At 39.8% G+C, this 25,285-nt stretch overlaps 1 protein-coding gene across 1 annotated transcript in view; it reads left to right on the top strand.

Moving 5' to 3' along the window:
- The window catches only part of ANKDD1B (ankyrin repeat and death domain containing 1B), a 42,149-nt gene extending 18,792 nt beyond the window's left edge, over positions 1–23,357 (top strand). Inside the window, exons 8-15 of the mRNA XM_023520425.1 lie at positions 3,848–3,946; positions 9,036–9,134; positions 11,576–11,674; positions 15,194–15,292; positions 19,178–19,273; positions 19,659–19,860; positions 21,634–21,765; positions 22,785–23,357. Coding sequence (XP_023376193.1) covers positions 3,848–3,946; positions 9,036–9,134; positions 11,576–11,674; positions 15,194–15,292; positions 19,178–19,273; positions 19,659–19,860; positions 21,634–21,765; positions 22,785–22,846 — 888 coding nt within the window. The 3' untranslated portion in view covers positions 22,847–23,357. The remainder of the gene's footprint in view (positions 1–3,847; positions 3,947–9,035; positions 9,135–11,575; positions 11,675–15,193; positions 15,293–19,177; positions 19,274–19,658; positions 19,861–21,633; positions 21,766–22,784) is intronic.
- Positions 23,358–25,285: the final 1,928 nt, after the last annotated feature.

Here is a 25,285-nt window from a genome sequence, read left to right as displayed (position 1 = left end):
TCTTGGGAATGACAAGTTCGGAGCAGAAGAAATTGAGGACTCTTGGGCCAGGAAGGGTGGGAGCTGAGTAGGCCAAGGCAGAGAGGTGATGAAAGGCTGTGCTTACCGGGAGGAGGCATTGGCTTTGACCTCTTGGCAGCAGAGACCTGGAAGAGTTTTAAGCAGCAAAGAGGGGTGAAATTCATCTTGGGTATAGGCAGGTAACTGTCACAGTGGTTTAAGGGGTGGGGATTGGTGCCTGGAGAGTTTTGAGGTGGGGAGTCCCAGTCAGGTAGGGTGCCAATCCCTGAGCTGTGAAGCGCAGGGGAAGAGCAGGTGAGTGAGTTTGGTAATGAGAGTTTGGATGGGTTCATTTTGAGGCACCTGGGGCAGAGGAGAGATGTATGTTCAGGTGGAGAGCAGTAGAGAGAAATAAACTATGTCTGGGGTTCACTGGAGAATAGGGAAATAAAAATGATGTCTGACTTCAGTGGAATGTAGGGAGAGAGAAACTGGGTCTGGGGTTCAGTAGAGAGGATGTGGCTGTGGAAGTAAATTTTTGAGTCATCTGCTCTAGGTAGTCACTTTTTAACCTTTGGGTCAATGAGTTTTGGGCTCGTTCTTTGGAACTCAGGTGAGTGGAGTCCTCTTGGACTTCGTGATTTAATGTTCTGATAAATTCTAAACTTGACATCTCTCCTGAAAGACACTATAAGAAGTAATATACTGTATTCATTTAAGACATCATTGACTGTAAGGCACATCATTATTTCATGTAATACTAAGAAAAAATAATTCTACCAGTCAAACTATGACAAAAAGCTTTCTTACCATTTTATACTTATTGAAAGAGTTTTTAAAACTTTTATCTTAGATTTCTTATCATACATATGTAAAGGAGTAAATAAGCCAGATAAGTTAGTTAAGTATTTCTATACTTTGCACATTGAGTTGGATTCTTCAGAATAACTTTCTTACACAGTCTTGATGTCCTTGCTTTTCTAAACAAAATGTTGTCCTCTATGCCTTCAAAGATGCTTGTGATGCAGCATTTGTTCAAAGGGTGCCCCCTGTCATTTCTAAGATTGTCTTCTAAGCTAGCAACATTCACTCTGTTTTAATGCACATCGTAAGCAAGGAATGACAGCTCTATCACATCTGCTGCCTGATCAACTAAGATTGTGAAATGTGCCTGATCTCAGATATGTTAACATGTGAAACAATATGTGACTTAGAATTGGTAGAGTATGGTCATAAAAATAGCAAATGTGGGCAACATAATGGAAACTGAAGGCTATGAAAGTGAGTATGTATGATGCCTGGAACAAGTCTGCACTTCCTTTGGACCAGGAAAGCTGATCAGTCTGGTCCCACACATCCCTGGACCTGGGCACGCAGAGATTAAAAGCAGGGCCCTGACTGCTCAGGGCTGATCCTGTCTCCATCACTCTTCTAGCTGGATGATGTTGGGCATGTTCCTTAGCCCCTTTTCAGCCTCAGTTTTCTCATCATAAAATAGCCTCATAAGACCACAGTGAGGTTGAAGTGGAAAAGTCGTGTCACAGACTTAGTACAGCAATAGTGCCTGGCATGTGGTTAGTGTGCAACAAGTGGTATCTGGGTGAAATAAGTGAGATCACGGTTATCACGGTATCAGTGGTATATATTATTATCGCTCTCATTTATTTCTCTTACGGTTCTGGGAGAATGTAAGCCAGCCTTTCAGCTGAGGATCGTGGACAAAAATAGGGCCATTTGTTACTTTTTATGTGTGTGTTCACTCTTTTATAACCATCTGGCATGATGATCAAGTTTAATTTGTTTTGCTTACTTAAAGAAGATCCCAGGAATTTGGTCTTCTTGAATGAAAGTTAAGAATGATGTGTTAGAAACTCAAAAAGAATATGAATCACCTAGGGTAAATAGTAGGCACGATTGGCCTTCACAAATCAATATAAAGCTCGAGTCCTGTAGCCACAGGATTTGATCTATAGTCTTAGTCGTGCTTGCCTTGTTCTGCTTTGATACTTTACCACTGGAAAGTGTGCACTTGGATTTCATCCACCTTTTAGCTATTTTCAAGTCAGGGCACATTGAGGAGAGCTTGTGCCATCCAACAAACTATAATTACAGTTAATGATAGGCTTCATTTGCATGAAGTAAAGTGTCTGGTGATAACATTGGCCTTTTGGAGAAGGCCTGTCATGTTCATAGGGTCTTCGGCTGCTCTGTTTCCTGGTGGAAGCTGTTGCCAGGGCAGCTGGAGTGACCTGTGTGAATATACTCTGGAGCAGTTGTCACCAAACATTCTTGGTAGCAAACTCATATCAGTAAAGAAAGTTTGAGCATGCATCTATCACATGTACATTTGAAATTAAGTTAATACATTATAAAACATATGCCAGAAATAGAAAGTTAAAAAATTTGAGATAAAAATTAACATAAATAGCAGTTCTCATTTTTTTTCCCATCTGATGTGTTTTTCTGCCAATTTCGTGTTCCTATGCATATATATATTTTTTTTAGTGGCTGCCCTAAATTCATTTAGTTTATTATTTATTAATTTAGTTTATTATATGCTATCATGAACTTCTTTGTATATAAACCTTAGTTTGAATTCCTCATTATTTCCTTTGAGTATATTTTTATTTTTATTTATTTTATTTTATTTTTTCTTCCCCCCGTTCCTGGGTATATTTTTAGAGGTAGGATTGTTGGGTCAAAGATACGAACATTTATTAGGCTCTTGATATGTTAAAGATGTGAATTCTTTCCTTCACGTTTTTTGCAGGTATTTTTCCACTGGGGTTTGCCTTTTGGCATCTCTTTTCCTATAAAAATGAGAACATAGAATATGAGGAGAAATTCCTTCGTAACAGATGGCTGGCCGAGGAATTCAGGGAAAGTGGCCCGGGGTGCAGTTTTTCCATCTCACTGGGCTGGGAACATTGGTTCCATGCTCTTGATCCCTGTTAACATGATTGTTATATCTAAATAGCTACTAGTTAAACCTTCTGAACGAATCCTAATGCAGTTGTAAAGGTGCCATTCTTAACATGCAGCAGGGAAATGGTTAGAGGGTAAGGAAGAAATTCTACATTCCTTTCCAATATTTTTAGGAAAGAGTCTGCATAAGGAGGGGAAAATACCCAAGCAGCTATTGTGTGAGGCCAATTTCTTCTTTCTGTGTTTTGGCCTAAACTAAACTCATTTTGTCCTACTAGTGTTTATCATGAGTTTATCAGGAAATTTAGTTACTAAGTTTGCGTATTACTTTTTTTTTAATGATATACAACATTTTAAATCAGTTTTAAAGGTTAAAGCTGTACGTGGTACAAATGTGCTTCTATTTTTATATGTTTCACTGTATTATAATTCCTTATTCCTCTGATTATCTTAATAGACTCTTCTTACCTTCTTGTGGGCAGAGTCTGTGTTCTGTTTGTCTAATCCCAGAACCTAGTAGTGTCTGATAGATACTAAGTGTCTAATAAATGTTTCCTGGATAAATTAATAAAGGTTAAGAGTATAATGGTGGAGGGAAAGTCTGAAAGGAGGCAGCATAGCAGAGTGCAGGTTTTGGAGCCAAATGGCTGGACTCGCATCCTAGTTTTGCCATTTTTCAGCTGAGGCTTGGTTTCTTTATCTGTAAACTGAAGATAATATTAACCCTCATCTCATAGAGTTGTTGTGCAATTTAACTGTGCCAAGGCTTATAGTCTTGGCAATATACAATGACATGTAGATGCTTAATAAATACTATCTATTATTATGAGTAATGCACAAAAGATAAAGCACACTGTTTCTCAAGTAATTTCATTCTATGACCAGAGGCAATTAATTTTAACTTTTCTTTTCCTTTTGTTAGAATGGAGAAACACCATTCTTCCTGGCTGTTGCAGGAGGTCATGAAGAATGCAGCAAAGTGCTACTGGCAGCAGGAAGTGATATCAACATTCCAAATAAAGTACGTGTTCCATGCTGTGTTTACTCATACAGTGAGAGGAGGACTCAGAATGCTCTTCGCATAATCTAGTCCTGCACTGATCCACTCACTGGGCTTTTGTAGAATTAATATTTATAATTTGCTTTGTTTGGGTAAGAATTAATGATTGATCTCTGATAATCCCCAATTAATGTCTCCTCAAAAGCAATGCAATCTTTTCTATTTATTTGAGGAAGGAATAATTAAGAATGAGCCAAAAGGAGCAAATAGTTGTTACTTCTAAAATACAGAGACATTCTTATTCTGCTTTATTTTACCCTATCAACTAGTACATGCCTGGCTTAGCCATAGTAGATGCAAGAAAAAAAAAATTATTGTGTGAAAGCTCAATGATCAGTCTGGAGCCTGGAGAAGGCAGGCTGGTGCCTTCTTCTAAATACAAAATACTTTGGTGCTAAGATCCTTTGATATTTATCTTCATTTTTTTAGATGAGAAAACTTTGAATTTAGGAAAGTTAAGGAACTCATATAAGATCATGCAACTAGTCAATGACAGTGCAAGAATTTGAGCTCAGTGTCTGTGATTTTAACCACTGCAACAACCTTGCCTTCAAATGGTTTTACTTTCCTTTTCTATTTTTCTAATTATTTTTAAATTATAATGAAAATAAGAAAAATAATGATTAGTATCAAAGGGTATACAATATAAAGTGTCTTATTCCAACTCCATAACTCAATTTCTCCTCTTTAAAAGTAACATTATTAATAATTTATTTAATCTTGCAGGAATTGTCCATGCATTCACATGGAAAATGTGATTAAACACATGCACATGTGCATACTAACACCGTATGCTACATATACACACACATACACACACACCTTGTTTTTGTTTTTTAATTGCCAATATATATTGGCAGTCTCTCCATTTCGGTACAATGTATAAACAGTTCCTCTTCAGAAAGTAGAAAAACAGTAGAATCAAGAATAAAGTCCCAAATTAGCAATGTTTAATACCCTTGTATTCTGCTGACAGGAATGTACATTTGTTTAACTCTTTTGAAAAGCTATTCGTCGCTTTCACTCATCTTTGGGAAATTATGTTGACGGAATAATCTAAAGGTGGTGGTGGTGGGGGCGCGGAGTGACATGCATTAAGATAGAGGTTAAAGTTACCTTCAATAGCCAAAAATTAGATACAACCTATAAGCGCAGTAAATGGTAGGGGAAGGCTGAACCAAAATTTGGTGCACCTATTCTTGGAAAATTATGTAGCCATTAAAAAATATTCATGATAAATACTAAATACATTACAATATAGAAAAATGTTTATGATAGAACACTAATTGAAAAAATATGTGTTTATACACATATTTTAACTGTATAGAACTTATATATTCATGGTATTATTGAGTGTACAAAATGAAGGTAGTGGGAGGTGATTCCCACTGATGTTACAAGGTTATTTATGCAATAAATGAACACAGAGTTAAGAATTCATGGGGCCCAGGCAATACTCAAAATGTGGAGAGCTGTGCTGTTTTTCGTCACTGCACAGACGCCTCCCTGCCCCTAGTCTACAGCCACTCTCGGTCTCTGGAAAGGCCTCCCTGGTTAGCAGGATCCTCTTGGCTTACCCCATTGTTCTGTGCCCTCCTGCCCTTCTGCACTTAATTATTGGGCCCTCAGAGGGGTTTTGCTTTGTATTGTCTCTCATATGGTTATGGTCTCCCCACTCAACTAAGACTGCAGGCTCCACATTGTCCATATCCTTATGACCTTGGCCTAATCTAGGCAGCCTGGAAATTGTCCTAAATCCTGTTTTCAGCTTTCACATTATCTTGAGTTTTTCCCCTGAGTTCATTAGCATGCTTCCTGGATCTACAGCTTCAGTCTCCACTAGTGGTCCACACCATCTAACCCAGTGAGAACCCTGGGGAAACAAGCAGTGTGAAGCAAGAAGCCAGCAGCATGGCTGCACGTTATTGCAAGGACGTGCTAGGCTTATTTTGCTTTCGTATCTGTAGGTGATCATTGTGTTTGATCTTGGAAGTGCTTCACCTACTGACATTGCTTAGTCTTGGTCTCCAGGAGATTGCTTTTGTGTCCCCACCCCCAACCAAGGGGGGCGGTAAAGGGTTGAGTCATTTCTGAGGAGGTGATTGAAGAAGATTATGGATTAAGCTGATGGTGGAAACTTTCTCCATCAGTGCTGGATGGAGAGGCTGCCAGGCGTTTAGGCAATAGGCTCTCTTCAGGCCATACTAACTGCCCTGGGTCCAGTGGAGACTTTTGTAGACCTTAGGAACTCATATTTTCAGAAGTCCTATCCTCACATTTTATTGAACATATTTAAAGGCCCCCACATTCCATGTTAAATACTTTTTTTTCCTGTAAATTATTTTTAAAGGTTATTTTGATTGTGCTTTCACAATTATTTGGATATGACAAACTTCTCTAATTTATGATTGACTGATTCCTTAGACCTCTGTTTGTACTTAGGAATTTGAGGAAGGTGAAAAACTTTAACCTACAAATTATTTACAAATGTAATGAATATTTTATGAATATTACATTTAACAATCAAGGAAGTATGAATATGTGATTTAAATATTCACTTCAGTTTCGTGGTTTTGGTATCTTGGAACCAATGTTTTCTTTTTTAAGACTGCAAATATTTATTTGGCTCTGAGAAGTCTGCAGTTCCTGTATACTGTGCCCATAGCGCCTCGTGGGTAAAATGCCACAGACTCCCTCAACTCTTCCTACTATAGGGTTCCTGGCTTTGGGTTCTTCATGAACTTGTTTCTGCTTCAGATTTTCTGACTGTATCAGGGCCTGCTCTTGATTATCTAGAATTTTACCATTCTCATCTTAGTTTAGATGTCACTGTATCCAAGAAGTCTTTCTTGGTCACTCACTGGAAAGTAGCCATCCAGTCTTGCTATTTTACTTCTCACTGTAGCACTTATCATTAGCTGATATTATGCTTTTAATAACATCTATAGTCTAATAAATTTATTCTCAATCTGCTGACCTACTGATCTACCAATCTATAGATCAATTGATTGTCCACCCCCATTGGAATACAATATGAGAGATCTTGTCAATCTAGTCATAATCCCTCCCCATTATCTAACGTAGTACCTGGAACATAATAAGTGTTCAATAATTTTTGTGGAATGAATAAGATGATAGTTATGATTACCATACACATTTACTTGTTCATTTGTTATTCCAGTATTGCTATAGTTTGAGAGAAAGAGGTAGGATGGTAGAGTAGATAAGACAATGCCCCCCGAAGATATCCACACCCTAATCCTTGGAACCCATGAATATGTTATGATACATGGCAAAGAGGAATTTAGGTTGCAGATGAAATTAAGTTTGTTCAGCATCTGACCTTAAAATGAGATGATCCTGAATTCGGCAGGTGAGCCTAATGTAATCACAAGTGTCCTTTAAAGCAGAAGAGGATGGGGGTGGCAAGGAGGGCAGAGGGAGGCTGTGTGGGAAGGGCTCAGAGCACAGTTGCTAGCTAGTATTGAAGATCAAGGAAGGAGACCATGAGCCAAGGGATGCGGATGGCTTCTATAAACTGGAAAAGGCAAAGAAATGAATTCTCCTGAAAGCCTCCACAAAGGCCTTTAATTTAGCCTGGTGAGACCCATTTCAGATTTCTGACCTCCAGAACAGTAGGATAATATATTTGTATTGTTTAAGCCACTCAGTTTGTAGCAATTTGTTATTAGCAGTAATAGAAAACTAATGTAAGTGGTAATATCATTTTTACAGAGGAAGACAAAGCATTCTATACTTGAGAGGCCACTTATCTGAGGTCATACAGGCATTTAGTATCAGCTCAAGGCAGACTCCAGTTGGTCAGAGTGTGTATCATTCCTGTTAGTATCTGTTCCACTTGTTCACTGCTTCATAACAAACTACCCCAATGTATGGTGGCTTAAAACACTGTATTATCTTTTATGCCTCTGAGGGTTGACTACAACCCCCTGAGGATTGTAGTCAGATGAAATCCAGGACTTCAGTCATTCGAAGGCTTAACTGAGGTGGACATCCACAGTGGCTCACTCACTCATATGCCTGGCAGTTGAGGCCAGCTGTCAGCTAGGACTCTTGACCAGAGCACCGACATGTGGCATCTCCATATGCCTTGGCCTTCTCACAGCATGGCAGCTGGCTTTGATGAGGTAGGGAGTAGAAGCCACCAGGCCAGTTCGGGGCCACACCTGGAACTGGCATGTGTCACTTTTGCCATATTCTATTGGTCAGAGCAGTTAGAGGGTCCATCAGATTCAAGGGAATAAGAAATGAACTCCACTGCTTGATGGAGGAGTGGCAGGGTGACCCTGCAAAAGAGCAAGTAGGAATAGAGATACTTATGCAGCCATTTTAGGAAAACACAATGTCCTATAGCATCCTTATTTGGAATACTTGAAATTACTTCATAGCAGTCTCACAGTGAATTGAACAATAACTATTCACTGACCAAGTACTACCATAAGGCACCATGCTAGGCCTTTTGGAGGATGGCAGGATAATCAAGAGCAGGCCCTGACCTAAAGCAGTTTTAGCATCTAGCATGAGCACTAAGTGAAGACACTTGAGTACAGGGAGCTGTGGGAGGCAGCTGGCAGCAGAGTGAAGGAGAGGCGGTGCTAAGGGATTCTAGTCAAAGGGTCATGAGGAACGTGCACATAGGTAGTAATCATGCCAAGCTTTAAAGCCATACCTGGCAAAGGGGAGATCTGCTAGTAAACAGTCAGGGAGGCAGGAGTGGTGAGGCATTTCTTGGCAACAATACCAAGTCAGCAGGGCACACAAAACACTTAGCCCTAGTCTATTTTGTGCTTCCTGGGATTTAACTCGTATTTGCCTGTGGCTTGTGTTACCTAGGACTCTGACTCTCTAATGGGAGAAACTTAGAACAACAAAGAGCTCCCCCAAATTATCAGAAACACATTGGAGGATTTTCTTTATTAAATAGTCATACTATTTCATTGTATTGGTTGATTGCCATGTGATGAACACCAGAAGGCATGCTGGGCTCTCACGGGAATCCCTCTGTGCCCTCTCCATTTATCTCTTGCAGCTCAATATTAGCGCTTTGCAGATAGCGACCCAGAATGGCCACGCGTCCCTTGTCAGCTTTCTTCTCAGTGAGAACATTGATCTGCACATGAAGGTGGAAGTGAGTCTATTCCAATAACGCAGGCTTTGATCCTGGCGCTGCAAGGCTGGCTGTGCTGGGAGATGCTCCCTGTGATACAGATACATGGTGGGGATGAGGTGTTCACAAAGGAAGAATTCTTTCTGGGAAGGCCAGCTAACTTCTTTTGGAGATTGAGTCTTAATCTTAAGAAATAAAATCCAAGGGATATGTTTTAGAAAGTTATTGAAGTTCCTGAACAAAATGAAATCTTTGTGTTTTAAATACTTATATTTGCTGCAACAAAACTTTCTCCTGTATCTAGAAATGCCATTATTAAATTTATCAGTCCAGGAAAATGATGAGGCTGCTGTCAATAGGAAATATGATAGTTTTTTTCCCCCCTTCACTGAACAATCTTGTTTTTCTTTTGAAAGTCAATCCTTTATGCTGACTTAGGTTTTCTGAAGTTCAAATTTGCTTTGGTAGGGTTAACAAAGGTTCTCTGTGCTGGAATTAGATGAGAAACCCTCCTCTCTTTTTCACTCTATTTTCATTTCTCCTTTGAGAATATTATTTCCTCTGATCCTGCTTTGCCATTATTACTTATTGTATTAACTCGAGAGAAGGGATGTGATTTGCTCCATGACTGGTAGTTTTTGGAGAATGGTGTTAGGGGAATTGGCTTTGAACTTGCCTGGTTCGTCCAAGGATGCTTCCTGTGTATCAAGAGGAGCTGGGCCCCAGCAAGGCCGGTGGTCTCAGCAGGAAAGACACTGCCCACCTCCTTGAGAGGAGGGATGCTTTCTCTCTTTTCATGCTTAGTGCCTCAAGAGGGAAGGTTCTTCCTGAGCAGAAGGGGTCTGCACAGACAGCCTTCCCCTCACACCGCCCCCTCCAGCTCCATCTGTCTCTTATTTCCCTTGCTCGCCCTCAGACAGTTTGACTTACGCATTCTACCTGCTCCTTCCTCTCCTCTTCCTCTGCGTGCTGGTGACAGTCTTGCCAACTCACTGCATCTCTGCTCCATCAATCTACTCCTGTTTTCTGAGAAGGAGTATGGTGCCGATGTTAGAGTCAGGAAGATCTGGGTTCAGATCCTGTCTCTGCCACTTCCTCTCTCTGATACCTAGTGGAAGTTATTTAACCTCTCTGTGCCTCATATATAACACGGGAAATAGAAGACCTAACTGCTAGGGTAATTGTGAATGAAAAGTTGTGTTTAAAACAATACTGTTGGGGAAGTGAGTATATAGTAAGTACCATTATAAGAATATGTAACTAATATTTGATATTATCTGTTCTACTTGAGCAACACTGCACTCGGTCCTCATCACCCGCCCTCACACACATCTGCCTTCCCTCTCTCCACTCACTGTGCTTTTCAGCTCAACTACTATTCTCTAAAGGTCTCAATGGATCTTTCACCTTTGTTATTTCACACCTGTACCTTGCCCTCTCGTCCTCTCCACTGGATAACCCTCACCTTTCTGTCATGCTTTACCTGTGCTCTCCCCACCCCTTCAACTGCCCCCTCCAGGGCATGTTTCCTCTCGTGCCTCCAGGGCCCATGGCAGCTGGGTGGGAGTGAGGTAGCTGGAGGCCAAGTGTGTGATTGTGGAGGTGGACAAGGAAGCCTGGAGGGCTGGGTAAGAAGCACAGGGGGAGATGGGGGAGAGCATGGGGGTGTGGCTGGAAGACAGGTGTTTTAGCCACAAACAAGGAGGAAAGGGGAGAAGGCTGCAAGGGCTTGGTGAATACACCGTGGCTAGACTTACATTGGTGGGAGGGCTGAGCACAAGAATGGTGCCCCTGGTTGAGTGGGGTGCTAGTCCCACAACATGCTCTAGGGAGAAAGAGCTTGAGATCAGATCAATTCAGGAAATGCTGTTTCCTCTTTGTGGCTCTTCCAACAGCACTGTAGCTCTTTGAAGGTGCTGAGAAGTCCTGTAGTTAAACCTATTTAATATTTTCTTATCCTTCATAGTTGAGCTCAAATGTCAGTTCTTCACACTGACCTCCAGAAAGGTCGGCTCTCTGCCCATCCACACATAGGCTCTCATACCACTCTCTACTTTTCCTCCAAAGCACTTATCACAATTTGTTATTGTATATTTATTTTGTGATTAAAAAAAAAAAAACAGTTAATATTTGCTTGCCCCACTAGATTGGAAGATTCTTGAGAATGGGCCATGTTCACCATTCATTCCCTATTCCTCCTAAAAAGAGCCTGGCCCACAGCAGGTATTCAGCGCATAGTTCTAGAATGAATGAAGGAGAAAGCTGATTGCTGGTAAGCAGGTTTGCCAAACGGCCTTGGAGAGGGGGATGACTGCTGAATGTGTACTATGGGCCTGTCACCATGCTGGGCTAGTTCAGTTCTCAGGAGAGTATCAGGAACTGTCTGCCAAAATGAGTAGCTTTTTGATCTGAATGATGAAGCCAGAACCTTTGGGATTTCAAATTTTCATTTCTTTCTGCAGCCTAAGGAGTCCCCTCTTCATTTAGCTATTCTCAACAACCATATTGCTGTGGTAAACAGCCTATTAAGTGCACAGCATGATATTGACATCTTAAATCAGGTAAGCCAAACAAATGAGAACCTGGAGAGTCTGTTCTCTTATGTTTTAACACAGTGTGTGCTTAGGGGTAGATTTGATCAAGTTCAAGGTACTCTAAAATTTCCTGGGAGGAATGTGCACATTCTTTTTATCCTTTCCCTTCCCCTGTAACCTTCACTCCCACAAATGCTTTGTCTTTTTCATACAACTGGAGTTCAGCCAGTGCATTAATTTAACAGGCCCAGCACTTCTGATAAATAGTAGCGCGGATGTAAATTGCCAGAGGCTCTTTAAATCAAAAGCCACTCCCTCAGTGTGAAATGTTGTAATTAGGGGGAGCCCTTCCCCACAAGAAGGAAGCTTTGTTTCTATGATATGAACAATGTGTCTTCTTTTTTGCCTAAAGGCTAAAATCTTGTAATTAAAAAAAATCACCATGCATTCAATCCATTGGAACAGAATCAAATGCCTCATAAGAGGAATCCATCACTGGCTGGAAATGGAAATGCCGAAGTGGAAGAATAAAGCGGATGTGGGTGGGCACTGTCTGGACAGGGCTTGCTCTCAGGCTCGGCTGCCCTCTTCCAGGAGCTGTTGGGAGGGACTGGGAAGAGAAACCATGGGGAGAGGAGCCCTTCCAGAGTCCTGAGGACAGATGAGACCTCTGGACACATCCCGAAGTGGGCTGTCTTTTCCCAGAGAAGCCTCAGTTGTGCCCTCCAGGTGGGGAACAGCCAGGCATAGTGGGTGTGCCATCCTAACCCACTGTGTAGCCCTCAGTTCCTCATCTGTGAAACTAGAGCACCGACTCAGATCTCTGCAGTCTCCTTATGAGGTCAGTTGTGCCCTAAGCTGAATGGAGATTTCTCTCCTCTTCTGTCCCTTGCTTTCCCAGGGAATTTCTTCCTCTCCCATCTTTTACTAACCCAAAAGTTTGGGGGAAGAAAAACCCCTCTTGTTATTAAATATACTTAGGTGTCCAACAATGTTAATGCCCCGAACCTTTCCTAATGGGTGGACTCTTTGCTACATACACAGACAGAACTCAGGTGTGATTTTGGTTTCACCGGAATTGGCTAGGTTCATTCCAGAGAAGGAGGGTATGTTAGGCTACCATCCAGTTATAGAACTAGATTTTATCATTTCGGTTTTTGTTTTGTTGTTGTTAGACAAGGAATATACTCAAAGTATAAAAATAAGAAAGCATAAATAAACTAAAAGCTTACAATTTGTTTTTAATCCCCCCAGAAAGAAAGAACCATTATTAACATTTTGGTACATTTCCTGCCTTCTAGACTTGGAGCAGCATTGTATTGTGTCTCTATTTCATTTCTCAGTATAGACCTCGATAGGTTAGTCAGTGTAAGCATGTCTTTTTGCCCATCTTGGATGATGAGCCCCCTGAGGAGCACATTGCCACCCCAAAGTGAATCTTTAATAAATGCTCATTGATTTTAATTATGCCAGCGCCCCAAATAAGTTGGCCCCGTGCTCTGGTAGGAAGAATACTGGGATACTGGGCTAGATGCTATTGCTTAGCTGTGTGACCCTGGGGAAATTGCTTTCCTTCTCTGATTTAGGGACTGGGCTAGATCATAACCAATGTTCTTTCGGCCCTAATATTTTAGAAATGTCTTCACATCAGCAGTACTTTTGGTAATTTTCTTGTGATCTCATGCATTTCTTTGAAATACTCTCATACTATTGATAGGAAAATGATTATTCCAGAAGAAATTAGAAGTCTCGTACTTCTTTATACATTATAATATAGGAAATTTACAAGAGAGAGAAAAGCATCGAGAAAGCACTAAAAATAACCTCTAATCCCTCCATCTACATATTATAATTCTTTTTTAAATTTTTAATTATTTATGTATTATCGGTTTAAAAAATTTTAATTACAGTTGACATTCAATGTTATTTCACTTAGCATAATACCTTCCAGGTCCATCCATGCTGTTGCAAGTGGTAAGATTTCATTTTTTATGGCCGAATAATATTCCATTGTATATCATAATTACCAATTAGTACTTCTTAATCCCTTCAGCTTTTTTACCCAGTCCCCCAGCATTCCTCCTATCTGGAAATCACCAGTTTGTTCTCTGTATCCATGAGTCTGTTTCTGTTTTGTTTTTTAGTTTATTTTGTTCTTTAGATTCCACATATAAGTGAGATCATATGGTATTCGTCTTTTTCTTTTTGACTTATTTCACTTAGCATAATACCTTCCAGGTCCATCCATGCTGTTGCAAGTGGTAAGATTTCATTTTTTATGGCCGAATAATATTCCATTGTATATCATTCCTAATATCACTGATGTATTTTCTTCTCTATATATGTGTGTGTATATATATAAAAATCTATATATAATCTGCGCTCAGCATTCAATGTTATTTTATTAACATTGCATTCAATGTTATTTTATCTTAGTTTCAGCACAATGGTTAGACATTTATATGATTTATGAAGTAATTCCCCCTGATTAGTCTACTACTCACCCAGAACTATATTCTCTATGCTATACTTCACATCCCTGTGACTATTTCATAATTACCAATTAGTACTTCTTAATCCCTTCAGCTTTTTTACCCAGTCCCCCAGCATTCCTCCTATCTGGAAATCACCAGTTTGTTCTCTGTATCCATGAGTCTGTTTCTGTTTTGTTTTTTAGTTTATTTTGTTCTTTAGATTCCACATATAAGTGAGATCATATGGTATTCGTCTTTTTCTTTTTGACTTATTTCACTTAGCATAATACCTTCCAGGTCCATCCATGCTGTTGCAAGTGGTAAGATTTCATTTTTTATGGCCGAATAATATTCCATTGTATATCATTCCTAATATCACTGATGTATTTTCTTCTCTATATATGTGTGTGTATATATATAAAAATCTATATATAATCTGCGCTCAGCTAAATATAGTGTTGGTGTCTAAGGCTTTTAATGTTAAATAAGTATTTTTTCATTTTTAAAAATAATCTTTGAAACTTTTTTATTGCGTCAAAATACACATAACAAAATTTACCTTTTTAACCATTAGTAAATGTATAGTTCAATGGCATTAAGTACATTCACATTGTTGTATAACTATCACAATGGATGTTGTATAACATCCATCTTCAGAACATTTTTTGTCTTCTCAAAATGAAATCCCGTACTCATTAAACAATAACTCCCCATTCCCCTCAGCCCCTGGCAACTACCATTCTGCTTTCTGCCTCTATGAGCTTGACTACTCTAGGTGCCTTGTATTGAATCATTTTTAAAAGTTATTCTTAGTGGTTGCCTACTATTCCAATATGTGGACATACCATAGTTATCTAATGAGTCTCCTTGTTAAACATGTTACTTCATTTGTTTTTCACTGTCATAAATAATACAGGCATAAATGTCCCATGTGCCTACTTAAACATATATAATCTTATCTATTTTCCCTTATGCCTGTATAGGACAACTCTATTTTCCATTTCTCTTTAAACTATGCATGTTTTTTTTTCCTTCTTAACTTGGGTTACCTTCTTGAAATTTCTCATGGCAGAGGCAGCAAACTCCTTTGCATGTGGCTGCTGATTTTGGAAATGTGGAACTGGTGGAAATCTTGCTGAAGGCAGGCTGTGACTTGAACATTGTTGATAAGGTAATTTCATGGATTTCTCTCTGTTCATCTGAGATGGTTGGTAAGAACTCCCTGCTGGCTGTGAGCCTTGAGCAGCAGCATTAGCATAGCCTTTGTGAAATGGACACAAACTGATCGTCAGTAAAACATTCCAATTTTGACTGAGATAGGTTCACAAGAAGTTTTACTCTGAACAATAAAACATATTTTTAAAATTCAAATTATTAATTTTTGGAAAAGATTAAAGATTCACATGGTCCAAAACATATATTTACACACACACGCACACACACACACACACACACACACACAATTAGTAAAGGTTTAACAGAAAAAATTTCCCACTCACCTGTCCTTGTTTGGTTCTCATACTACCCTTGCCATACGTATCCATTATTATACATTTGTCTGTTTTTTCCAGAGTTCCTTTATGCATTGACAAGTTAAACATCAATATGTTATACTCTTCTTCAATTCCTCTGTCTTTGTTACACAATGGTGACATACCTCTACGTATTGTTCTGCTTTTAGCTTTTTTCCTTTAACGATGTAAAGTGGAGATCATCTCATATTCGTACCTGGAGAGTTTCTTCATTTTTTTTTTATACAGCAGCATAATAGACTATAGTATGGACATATCACAATTTGTTAAACTAGTTCTCAACTGGTGGCCATTTAAGTTGTTTCTAAGCTTTTACTATTATAAACAGCTGCAATGAATAAATATACATGTGTCTCAACTCATTTTTTATTTGTAAAAGTTTTTCAATTGTAAAATACAAAATGCATAATGTAATATTGACCATCTTGACCATTTTTAAGTGTGCAATTGAGTAGCGTTAAGTGTATTCACACTGTTATGTAACCAATCTCTAGGACTTTTCATCCCGCAAAACCGAAACTCTGTGAACAACTACCCATTTTCTCCTCCACCATTCTACTGCCCCTGGCAGCCACCATTCTACTTTCTGGTCTCTGTGAATTTCACTGCTCTAGGTACCTCATATAAGTGAAATCATACAATATGGTTGAATAACACTCATTGTATGTGCACACCACATTTTGTTTATCCTATCATCTGTGGATGGACATTTGGGTTGCTTCCACCTTTTGGTTTTTATGTAGACTTGTTTGATGCAATGATGTAGGCTGATGTAGGCTCAGCCAACGGAAGGTTCTAGTCTTACTAAAAGGTATAAATACAGGAGACTGCTGCTAAAACACCTGTTAGGTGCTCACATACATGCCTTCTTATTTCAGTCTTTGCATCTCCTCTGTGGACAAAATAATCTGTTTTCAAGACAAGATTTGAGAGATTTTAATGACAGCAGAGTCACATACATAGTAAGAGGCAGAGCCTGGCTTCAAAGCCATGGCTACTGGCTGCATGGTTGTCTGATGCTTTCCTACAAATGTCGACAAAGGTGACTGCTTTCCCTTCCTTGTCTTCGCTCACACTGTTTATCAGCTCGGCACAGCCCTAATTCCCAGTACAAGCCTGAGTCCACCCTGCTCTATTTCAGAATCACACATTTTACATTTTTAGGATCTGAAGTAGTGATATGCTATTTGACTTTTCTCTATATGTCAGTTTTTAAAATTAACTCTTTTTTTTTTTCTGATCATAAAAATAATCAAGCCCAATGATGACAATCTGGAAAACAGAAAGCATAAGGAGAACACAATCACCCATAATCCCATCGCTTAGTCATGGCTCATTAACTTCTGTAAATATTTAGCATTAATATTAACATTAAGTGTTAGTATTTTCCTATGCTTTCTTTTTGTACTTTATTCTACTTTTTCATTAATTCTTATCACCTCCCAGGCAGTCCTGTGGGTAGAGAATCTATAGTATTGGCAGAAAATTGATGTTGGGGGCCCTGGTGGTATTGGACTGGATATTCTAGTAAACACTTTCAATGCTACAACTTGGCTTTGTTTTCAGAACAAAAGCCCACAGTTTACTAGGCTTACAATTTGATTTTCCCAGATTTCTCTTCTCCTCCTCCCTCCTTCTTCTCAGGGGCTGGCACCTAGTTAGCACCCAATACATATTTAATTAATGAGTAAAAACTGCCTTTCTATAGGCTTCCACCAAAGGTAAATGACAGTGTCTAAGACTGAATTAAGGCCTGGAAATTATGGATAGGAAAAGGGGACCCAAGTATGGTGTAAATTTGACTTTCCCAGAAATCTTTTTTCTTGGCCTGAAGCATCACAGGTTCCTGAGGGCCTTCTACCCTTGATGGCATTGAGTATTTGGATTTCTACTCTAGCGTACCCTCTTGGGGAAGGTTTTCTATGATCTGAAACTCTGGCTCTCAGAATACTGCCTTCCCAAAATAGGCTAATTATGGTGATTCAAATGGCTTTACAAGCCAGATTTTAGACAGTGTACAATTAGAGACTTGCTGAATGCCTACAAAATGCAGTTCTTCCTAATTTCATTACTGCCTCTTTTGATTAGAAGCTGATTACTCTCAGCCCTTATTTTCAGGCTCACCTGAGTCTTAGCGCCTAGACTAACAGCCAAATCATTTGGGTTGTTGGAAGTTGCAAACAGTCAGCCACGTGAGAAAATTATTGGGATTCCCTAAGGATAGACATGGGTTCCTAAGATTAAAATTTCTTCTGGAGTTACTTCTGACTAATCATTTAAATTATCTTCAGGATCTTTGAGCAAATTTTTCATGGGTCATTTTCAAAGCAATGAGTAACACCGTCTTTTGCTCAAAAAAAAAAAAAAGCGTAGATATATAGATTGTGCACTGCATAAAATCAAGGGAAAAAATGTAGGAGAAACTGCTTGCAAAGCTGTGTGCCCTGGCTTTGAGCTATATCCATCTTGACAAAGGTGTGCCTTTTGTAATTTGTACAAGGTACCATATGGGCTTCAGGCCACTTATGGCCCAAATTATGTCCAGTATAGCCCTTATTGATCATTCCAAACCCTCACCCTTGGTTGAAGGCAGTAATGATATAATAGGAAAAGAAAAGTTCTAGGTAGGAGTCCAGCAAGCTGAATTCTGTACTATGAATTAGTAGTATTGTCATGATTGATGTTATTCTTAATAAGATCCAGTCCTTTTCTGTCTTAACATTCCACCGTCTTCAGCACATGGGTTCCACTTCCTGGTCTAAGGTGGCCGTTCAGGCTCTTGCCATCATGCTAGCATTCCACTTAACAGAGAGAGGAAAGGAAGGGGAATGACATCCCTCTTCTCTTTAAAGATACTTCTCAGAAGTTGCATATGCCACTTCCATTTACATGCCATTGACCAGAACTTAGGTCCCAGACCTAAGTGCGTGGGACACTCGGAAATGTTTGGGGTGCCCAAGTGCCTGGCTAATACCAGGAGTTCTTTTCCTATGAAAGAAAGGAAGAAAAGCTATTAAGGAGAGGGAGCATGGAACCCTGACTAAAGCCTCTACCACAGGTGGAGTCAGCCTTTGGAGGAGAAAATGTGTGATCATGTTGTTTATTCGTTGAAGACTTCCCAGTGCAGTGAGCCAGGGAGACCCCTGGGAATACTAGAGAAATGTTTGGGTTCTCATTGATAGAGGGATTTGTAAAACATCAACTGATGATGGTGGGTCGCCTAAGCCCAAACTCTTTCCCTTGCCCAGTTGACATAGTGCCAGGCACTATCAATATCTGTCATCTCTTGAACAATTACCATGTGCCCTGCACTGTCCTGAGGGCATTACATGCATTATCACATTTACCCTTTACCACTATACCATGAGGTAATTATTGAGATGGATAGAAGAAGCTGAGGACTGGCCCAAATTTACCCTGCAAGGAAACAGTAGGATCAGGATTTGAACTCAGGTCCCCTTGTTCTAAACTAGAGCTCCTAACCACTGGGCAACATCACCTGATGCTTTCACTTTGACTTTTAGCATGGGAAGACTGCCCTGGCTGTGGCCTCCAGAAGCAATCACAGCCTTGTTGTGGACATGCTCATAAAAGCAGAGAGATACTATGCCTGGAGAGAGGTAAGGAAGGTTGATTCCATTAGAGATGCATTTGCTGTTGTGACATTTCCTTAGCCAAGGTGTCCTCTCTCTTTGGGGGTGGGTAAATATCAGCAGCAGGCTGAGGTAGAAGCATGGGACACAACACTGCAAAATCTCTCATGTTTCCTGTGTCAGACAGACAGTACTCGAGGTTTTTATGTCAGACATCTCTATCTTGAATCACAAAAAATGATCCAATGACATATAATATTGAAAATGTAGTCTCAGTTACCACCTTACCAGTTATATATAGAAAATTATATATATATATATATATATATATATATATATATATATGCGCTCTGAAATAAGGCAATAAGTAGAAAATGTCTGAAATCATCTAATGCAATTACTTCCAATTTAGAAACACGGCGAAAACATCAGGGAGCCAAGAACCAGCTTTACTCTGACATTCAAGCAAGATCACAGTCTGGAGACCAGGCATATTCGCAGCCTTCTCTGGAACCTGGCTTACCGTCAGCTGAAGGCCAATGAGTGGCAGAGGTTGGCCCGTTCGTGGCACTTTACAGATGACCAGATCAGAGCCATTGAGGAGCAGTGGTCAGGTGAGCACGCCTAGACAATACAGGCAAGAACATCCAGCATCCGGATCAGCCGTTCTTCCTGGTGGCCAATCTTCTAAGTGCCGTGGATGCAGACTCAGGGCTCTCTGTGAGAGGATTCCAAGCCATGGAATCATTTCGGTCAGACTCCAGCTGTCAGAATTAGTGAGATCGGGTCGGCTGGAATCCTTAGTTTTGCTTTTTTATGATTTGACGAAAAGGTAGGGAATATAGAAAGTTTGTTTGGCATTAATTAACTAATTAGCTTTAAAAACAAAGAAGCAAACACTTTTGGCAAAACTCTCTATTCAGGGCACTTTCCATACATGCATTTCGTGAGATGTGGACGAGTCCCATGCTCGGGGGTTGTTTCGCATTGTCGATTGCTAGAGATTATAGATACGGAACCCACAGCCCACCAGATACTACTAAATTGTGGCATTTTTATTGCTAATTCTAAGATATATTTTGATTAAAAAATAGAAGATAATGACTGCATTGAAAATGTTGAATGTTGATTATAGTTTGGGAAAAGATTTCTCTGTTATTATTTCTCCTTTGTCGCTAATTAGACGTAGTGTTCTGTGGAATCTTCAGGAAAGTTGTCTCCTGGAAATCTCTCTTGACCTAGAGGAATGATTTGGAAGTATACTTTCAGAGTACTTGCTATCAGGATAAGGGAGATTTTAAAATGTTTCAGTCCAACATTACAGAGTGCCTAGCGTGTGTTTTGCTTTGCCAGGTGAGGGATACGTCAGCTCTGTAAGCCCTGGTGCTTGTTTGGTGGAATTTATACTCTAGTTGGCATGATAACAGTAACATTCACAATGCAGTTATATTGTGATCAAAGTCATGGCACCAGGGAGTTTGTGAGCTTTTGAGCAAAGGAGTGACATGTTGATGACGGTATTTAAGAAAAGTTAGTTTGGCAAGGGCGAGATTAGGAGGATTCACCTAGGAGTACATTTTTTATGTGTGCAGTTTGCTCTCCCTGAAATGCCTGCCCCTCTAATAGTTTGTCCTACAAACTTCCTCCCAGGAGCTCAGGCCCTCCTCCTGGTATCTGTCTGCTCCCGCTCATTTGGTAGAGCTAGGAGCCTATCGTGTGTTTGTAACTGGTTTGTATCATGTGTTTGTAACTCCCAGTTTGCTGCTGGGAATGACAAAGGCTTCCCGTCTTCATATCCCAGCACTTTCCCCAACACTTCTCAGGAGTTAGGTATCCAGTGAGTATTTGCCCAGTATTCACTGGCCTGGGGGATGCAGACTTCCATCAGGAAATGGAGTGACAGGATGTACATGCTTGCTGCTCAGAGTATGGGCAACAAATAGCATCAGCAGCAGTAGCAGCACCACCACCCAGGAGCTTATTAGACATGCAGATCTTCACCCCAGACCGACTAAATCAGAATCTGCATTTTAACAAGATACCTAGGTGAAATATACACTTTCAGTTTGAGTTTGAAAAGGTCCACGTCTGATTACCAGGCAGGAATGCAGCTGTAAAATCTTTTGTCTGCTCCTTTGGGCTGTGTCAAGCACAGTAGGTGCATGGCAACTGCTGGAATGAGTCCAAACTCTAGTCATCTGAAAGAAGCACCGGTGAGAGGAACTGGAAGGGCTTTCATCAATTGGGCTTTTTATTTAACAGTCATAAGAAGGAATGAATTTGCAACCACAGTCATAGAGAAAATTTAGTTAGAATTGAGATCACGATTATAAAGAGACATTATCAACATGTCGTGTTTTGACCGTAACCTTTTGTGCCTGGCACAGGAAAGGAAAGCTTCCGTGAGCATGGCCACAGGGCTCTGCTCATCTGGCTGCATGGGACCCTGATGACACAGGACACGCCGGTCAAGCACCTGTATGAAGAGCTCGTACGTGCAGGTTTCCCAGAACTAGCTGGTGAGTTAGTTTTTGACAAACAGAAACTCCTGCTCCCTTAAAATGTTAGGGGACAGTCAACAGAAGTAATACTACCTGAGTAGCAGCAGTCCCAACTTGGTGTTAGCTGGGGCTCATTCAGAATATGCAACTTCTCCTTTGGTGAGCGACTCAGTCAATACTAGTCCCGTTTTTTAGCCCTATGGTTCTCAGTGTCATCCCCTATGAGGCATTTGAAAAAGTATAGGAATATTTTTGTTTGTTTGTGTGGTTGGGGGAGGGAGGATAGGGAAGATGGGAGGGGCACAGGAATGTTGAATCACGTCATAAGGTTATAGGATAGTTCTCCACAACTAAGAATCATTGTGCTCCAAATGCCATTTTGCCCATGCTGGGAAATTCTGCAAGTTAGTGTATTTGAAAATGTTATCTCTAGGTTGAGAAAAGAGCAGACAGGCTATTACTTTGCCAGCTGAGGTTACTGCTAAAAATCGGTCTTCCATAGATCATATTGTCAGGGAAAATGCTTTGAAAATTTATCAATTAATTAGGTGTAACTTGCGTGTAATAAAAACCATTCAAGCAAAATATAGAAACACCTGCCATTATTTTTATGATGCTGCTTTACCTGAAGCTGAGATCATAAATGCATGAATCAGATCACTGATCCAATATTTAGTTTCAAGCAGGAATAGTACAGGGGTGACACCTACCTTCTGTGACATTATCCTTGTAGCACTGGGGGTGTTCCCTCAACTTTATTCATTCCTGTGAAAGCTTATCCCAGGGGAGACTAGAGGCAGTCCTCTGAAGTGGAGAAGGGCATGTGCTCTGGGCTTCTATCTGAACTCCAGTGCTGATAGGCTGTGTGATCTTGAGAAGTTCTATGACCTCATTGTACCAGTGTTCTCATTCATTAACTAGAAAAGTGTCTATGTCAAAGGGCTGTCGTGGGATTGAGTGAGTAATAGTGCCTGGCACATAGCAAATGCTTAATAAATATTAGCTATTAATAATAAATGTTATGCTGTTTTTTCCAGAAAAGATCCGTCAATTCAAAAGCGAAACTGACTCAAAACCCAAGAAATGTGCAATTTCATAAATGCCTAGAGAGATTGTATTTAAATGATTTGCCACTCAGCATTCAGTCCTTTTAAATTCAGTTCTTTAATGCTGTAAAGTTCCTCTAGCAGTAGGATTGATTTTCCTTTCATCTGTGAAGATGGTTCTGATAGGATCCTCTAACATGAAAAATGGTATTATACTTTCCAATCACTGAAAAGTCCAAAAATTTTTTTAGTTTTTTCTTAAGGCAAATTCTGTATGATTTTCCGATTCTTGTCATTTGATGCAACATATGTGATAGCATAATCTAGGATTTTGTCTATCATGCTTTAGCAAAATAGATGGTGGGGACAGCATCATGGCATATGGGAAAACGAAGTGTGGTAGGATAGACATGGTTTTGCATCATGATTTTTGCCACTTATTAGTTATGGGCATTCAAATTCTGATCTTTAAGTTTCCTGCTCTATAAAATGGAAGACATGTCTACCTCTTCCATAATATTTTGGTGAGGATGAAAGGAGAATGCCTGTGAAATGCATAACATCATGCCCACAGTATTGAAATCATTAACTTTTATTTCTCCTGTAAGAGAAACGATTTGGAAATTTATAGCCACTACTGGCTTTAAATAACGCATATATGTAATATATCACTTAGAAAAGACTAGAAGTATATATACCAATATTTTTTTTATCTCTTTGTGATTTAGTTATAGGTGATTTGAATTTTCTTTGTGCTTTTTGGTTTCCAATTTTTTTCACAATAAACCTGTATTATTTTTGTAATCTGATAAAGTTATTAAATAAATATGAAATCAAGTATCAATTTATATCAGCTTATTACACCTATTCACATAGTGAATTTAAGGCTCTCCATTCTCAAATTCTGACTCTAGGTCTATAAGGCCAAAAATAAAATCATGAGCAATTTCAATCCAGTTAGTCTATCATGAATTTATAGTTCAACATCTTGAGCCCACTTAATGTGAATGTTTACAACAGGTAATATGTTCACATGCGTCCCAAAGTTTTTAACAAAGATATTCAGTGAAAAGTCTTGTCCCCATTTGTTCTTCAGTCTGGCCAGTTTCCACTGACCTTGCTACTCTTTTTCTCCCACAGCTCCCCCCCCCCCAAATCTGGGTCACTTCCTTATATAAAAATAAATATGAACACATATTAAAGTGTTTTAATTGTTGAATTTAACTTAGACTAACACTAATTACTTGATGCTTTAGACAATTTCCAGAGCTTAAGACTTAAAAAGAAACATAATATTACAGTATTCATAATATTCACTTGAGTTTATCCACGTGGTTATGGCTTGCATACTGAATGCTGTCATTAATCTAGGTTCTTCAAAGAGCAAAGCCTGAGGCCAAAGTGTATGTGCCACTGCCTTTTTTAGGAGCACAAATCCAAGGAAGCAGGAGGAAAAGGGGAGTGATATGGAAAGAGGAGTCAAGACTAGGGTGAATTACCAAATTGGCCACCACTTGGCGTCAAGCACAACTGATTATTTGACCTCGAGGGTACTCTCTTCTGAGAGATGAGAGAGGGGGTAGTTAATACATCTCAGGACAATTCATACGGGGGAGAAGGGAGGAACTGATCTGTTTACAAGGAAGTGTTCATTCTGGGTGGCATGTGAATGAACTCCAAGTGGGGCCTGCTGGTCTCTCCTGACTTGACTGGGAGTAGAGGGAAGACCTGGGGAAAATGCCCTCTGTACAGGCGGATGACGACATGCTGTTTGTTTGTGCTTGTTGAAACCCATGAGGAGCTGTTTGCCACAGTGGTAGCTGGACCAGGACCCAGAATGAGTGTTGCATAAGAAGGACCTAATACTCTTTTAAGACATGATGAGATACTTCCAACAATTCAGAAAAGCCTTGGTTTCCCACTTTAGAAAATGGGTTATTTACTTATCTCACATTTATTCTCTGATGTCCTGTTAACAGTGTAAGGCAATAAGAAAAACTATTTCCTATAATAAAGTTAGAGTATAGGGCTAGATCATGTTCAAATTGGAAGAGCCTTCGGATTATTAAATCTATCTTTACTTAATGATATAAAATTGAGGTCCTAGACAGATTCTTCAGAATGTTTTTATGTAACCCACAAGTAATTTGGGAAATAGGTAGGATGGGTAGATCTCATAGTTTCACAGATGAGAATCCTGAGATTCATCTAAATTGTCTAGCCCAAGGTAACCCAGTCAGTCAGATATAGAACCCATTAGAGGCCTGGTCTTGTTCTCTTGGATCAGTTTTGCCCGGATGGTTTCTTCCAAATGGACATTGAAAAGTCTCTACCCAGGCTTGGAGGGTCTGCTGAGTTGCCTAGGCTACACTACCACAGGACACTGGATGTTCAGAATAAACAATGTGGGTTCCACATTAGTTTCAAAAAGGGCAGGGAAGAATGTCAGAAATAGGATCATTCTCATAGGAAATTTCCCTTTGATGTTTCTG

Source organism: Pteropus vampyrus, unplaced genomic scaffold, assembly GCF_000151845.1.
Source record: "Pteropus vampyrus isolate Shadow unplaced genomic scaffold, Pvam_2.0 Scaffold262, whole genome shotgun sequence".
Classification (NCBI taxonomy): Eukaryota; Metazoa; Chordata; class Mammalia; order Chiroptera; family Pteropodidae; genus Pteropus; species Pteropus vampyrus.
This window is presented reverse-complemented; position numbering and strand designations above follow the sequence as displayed.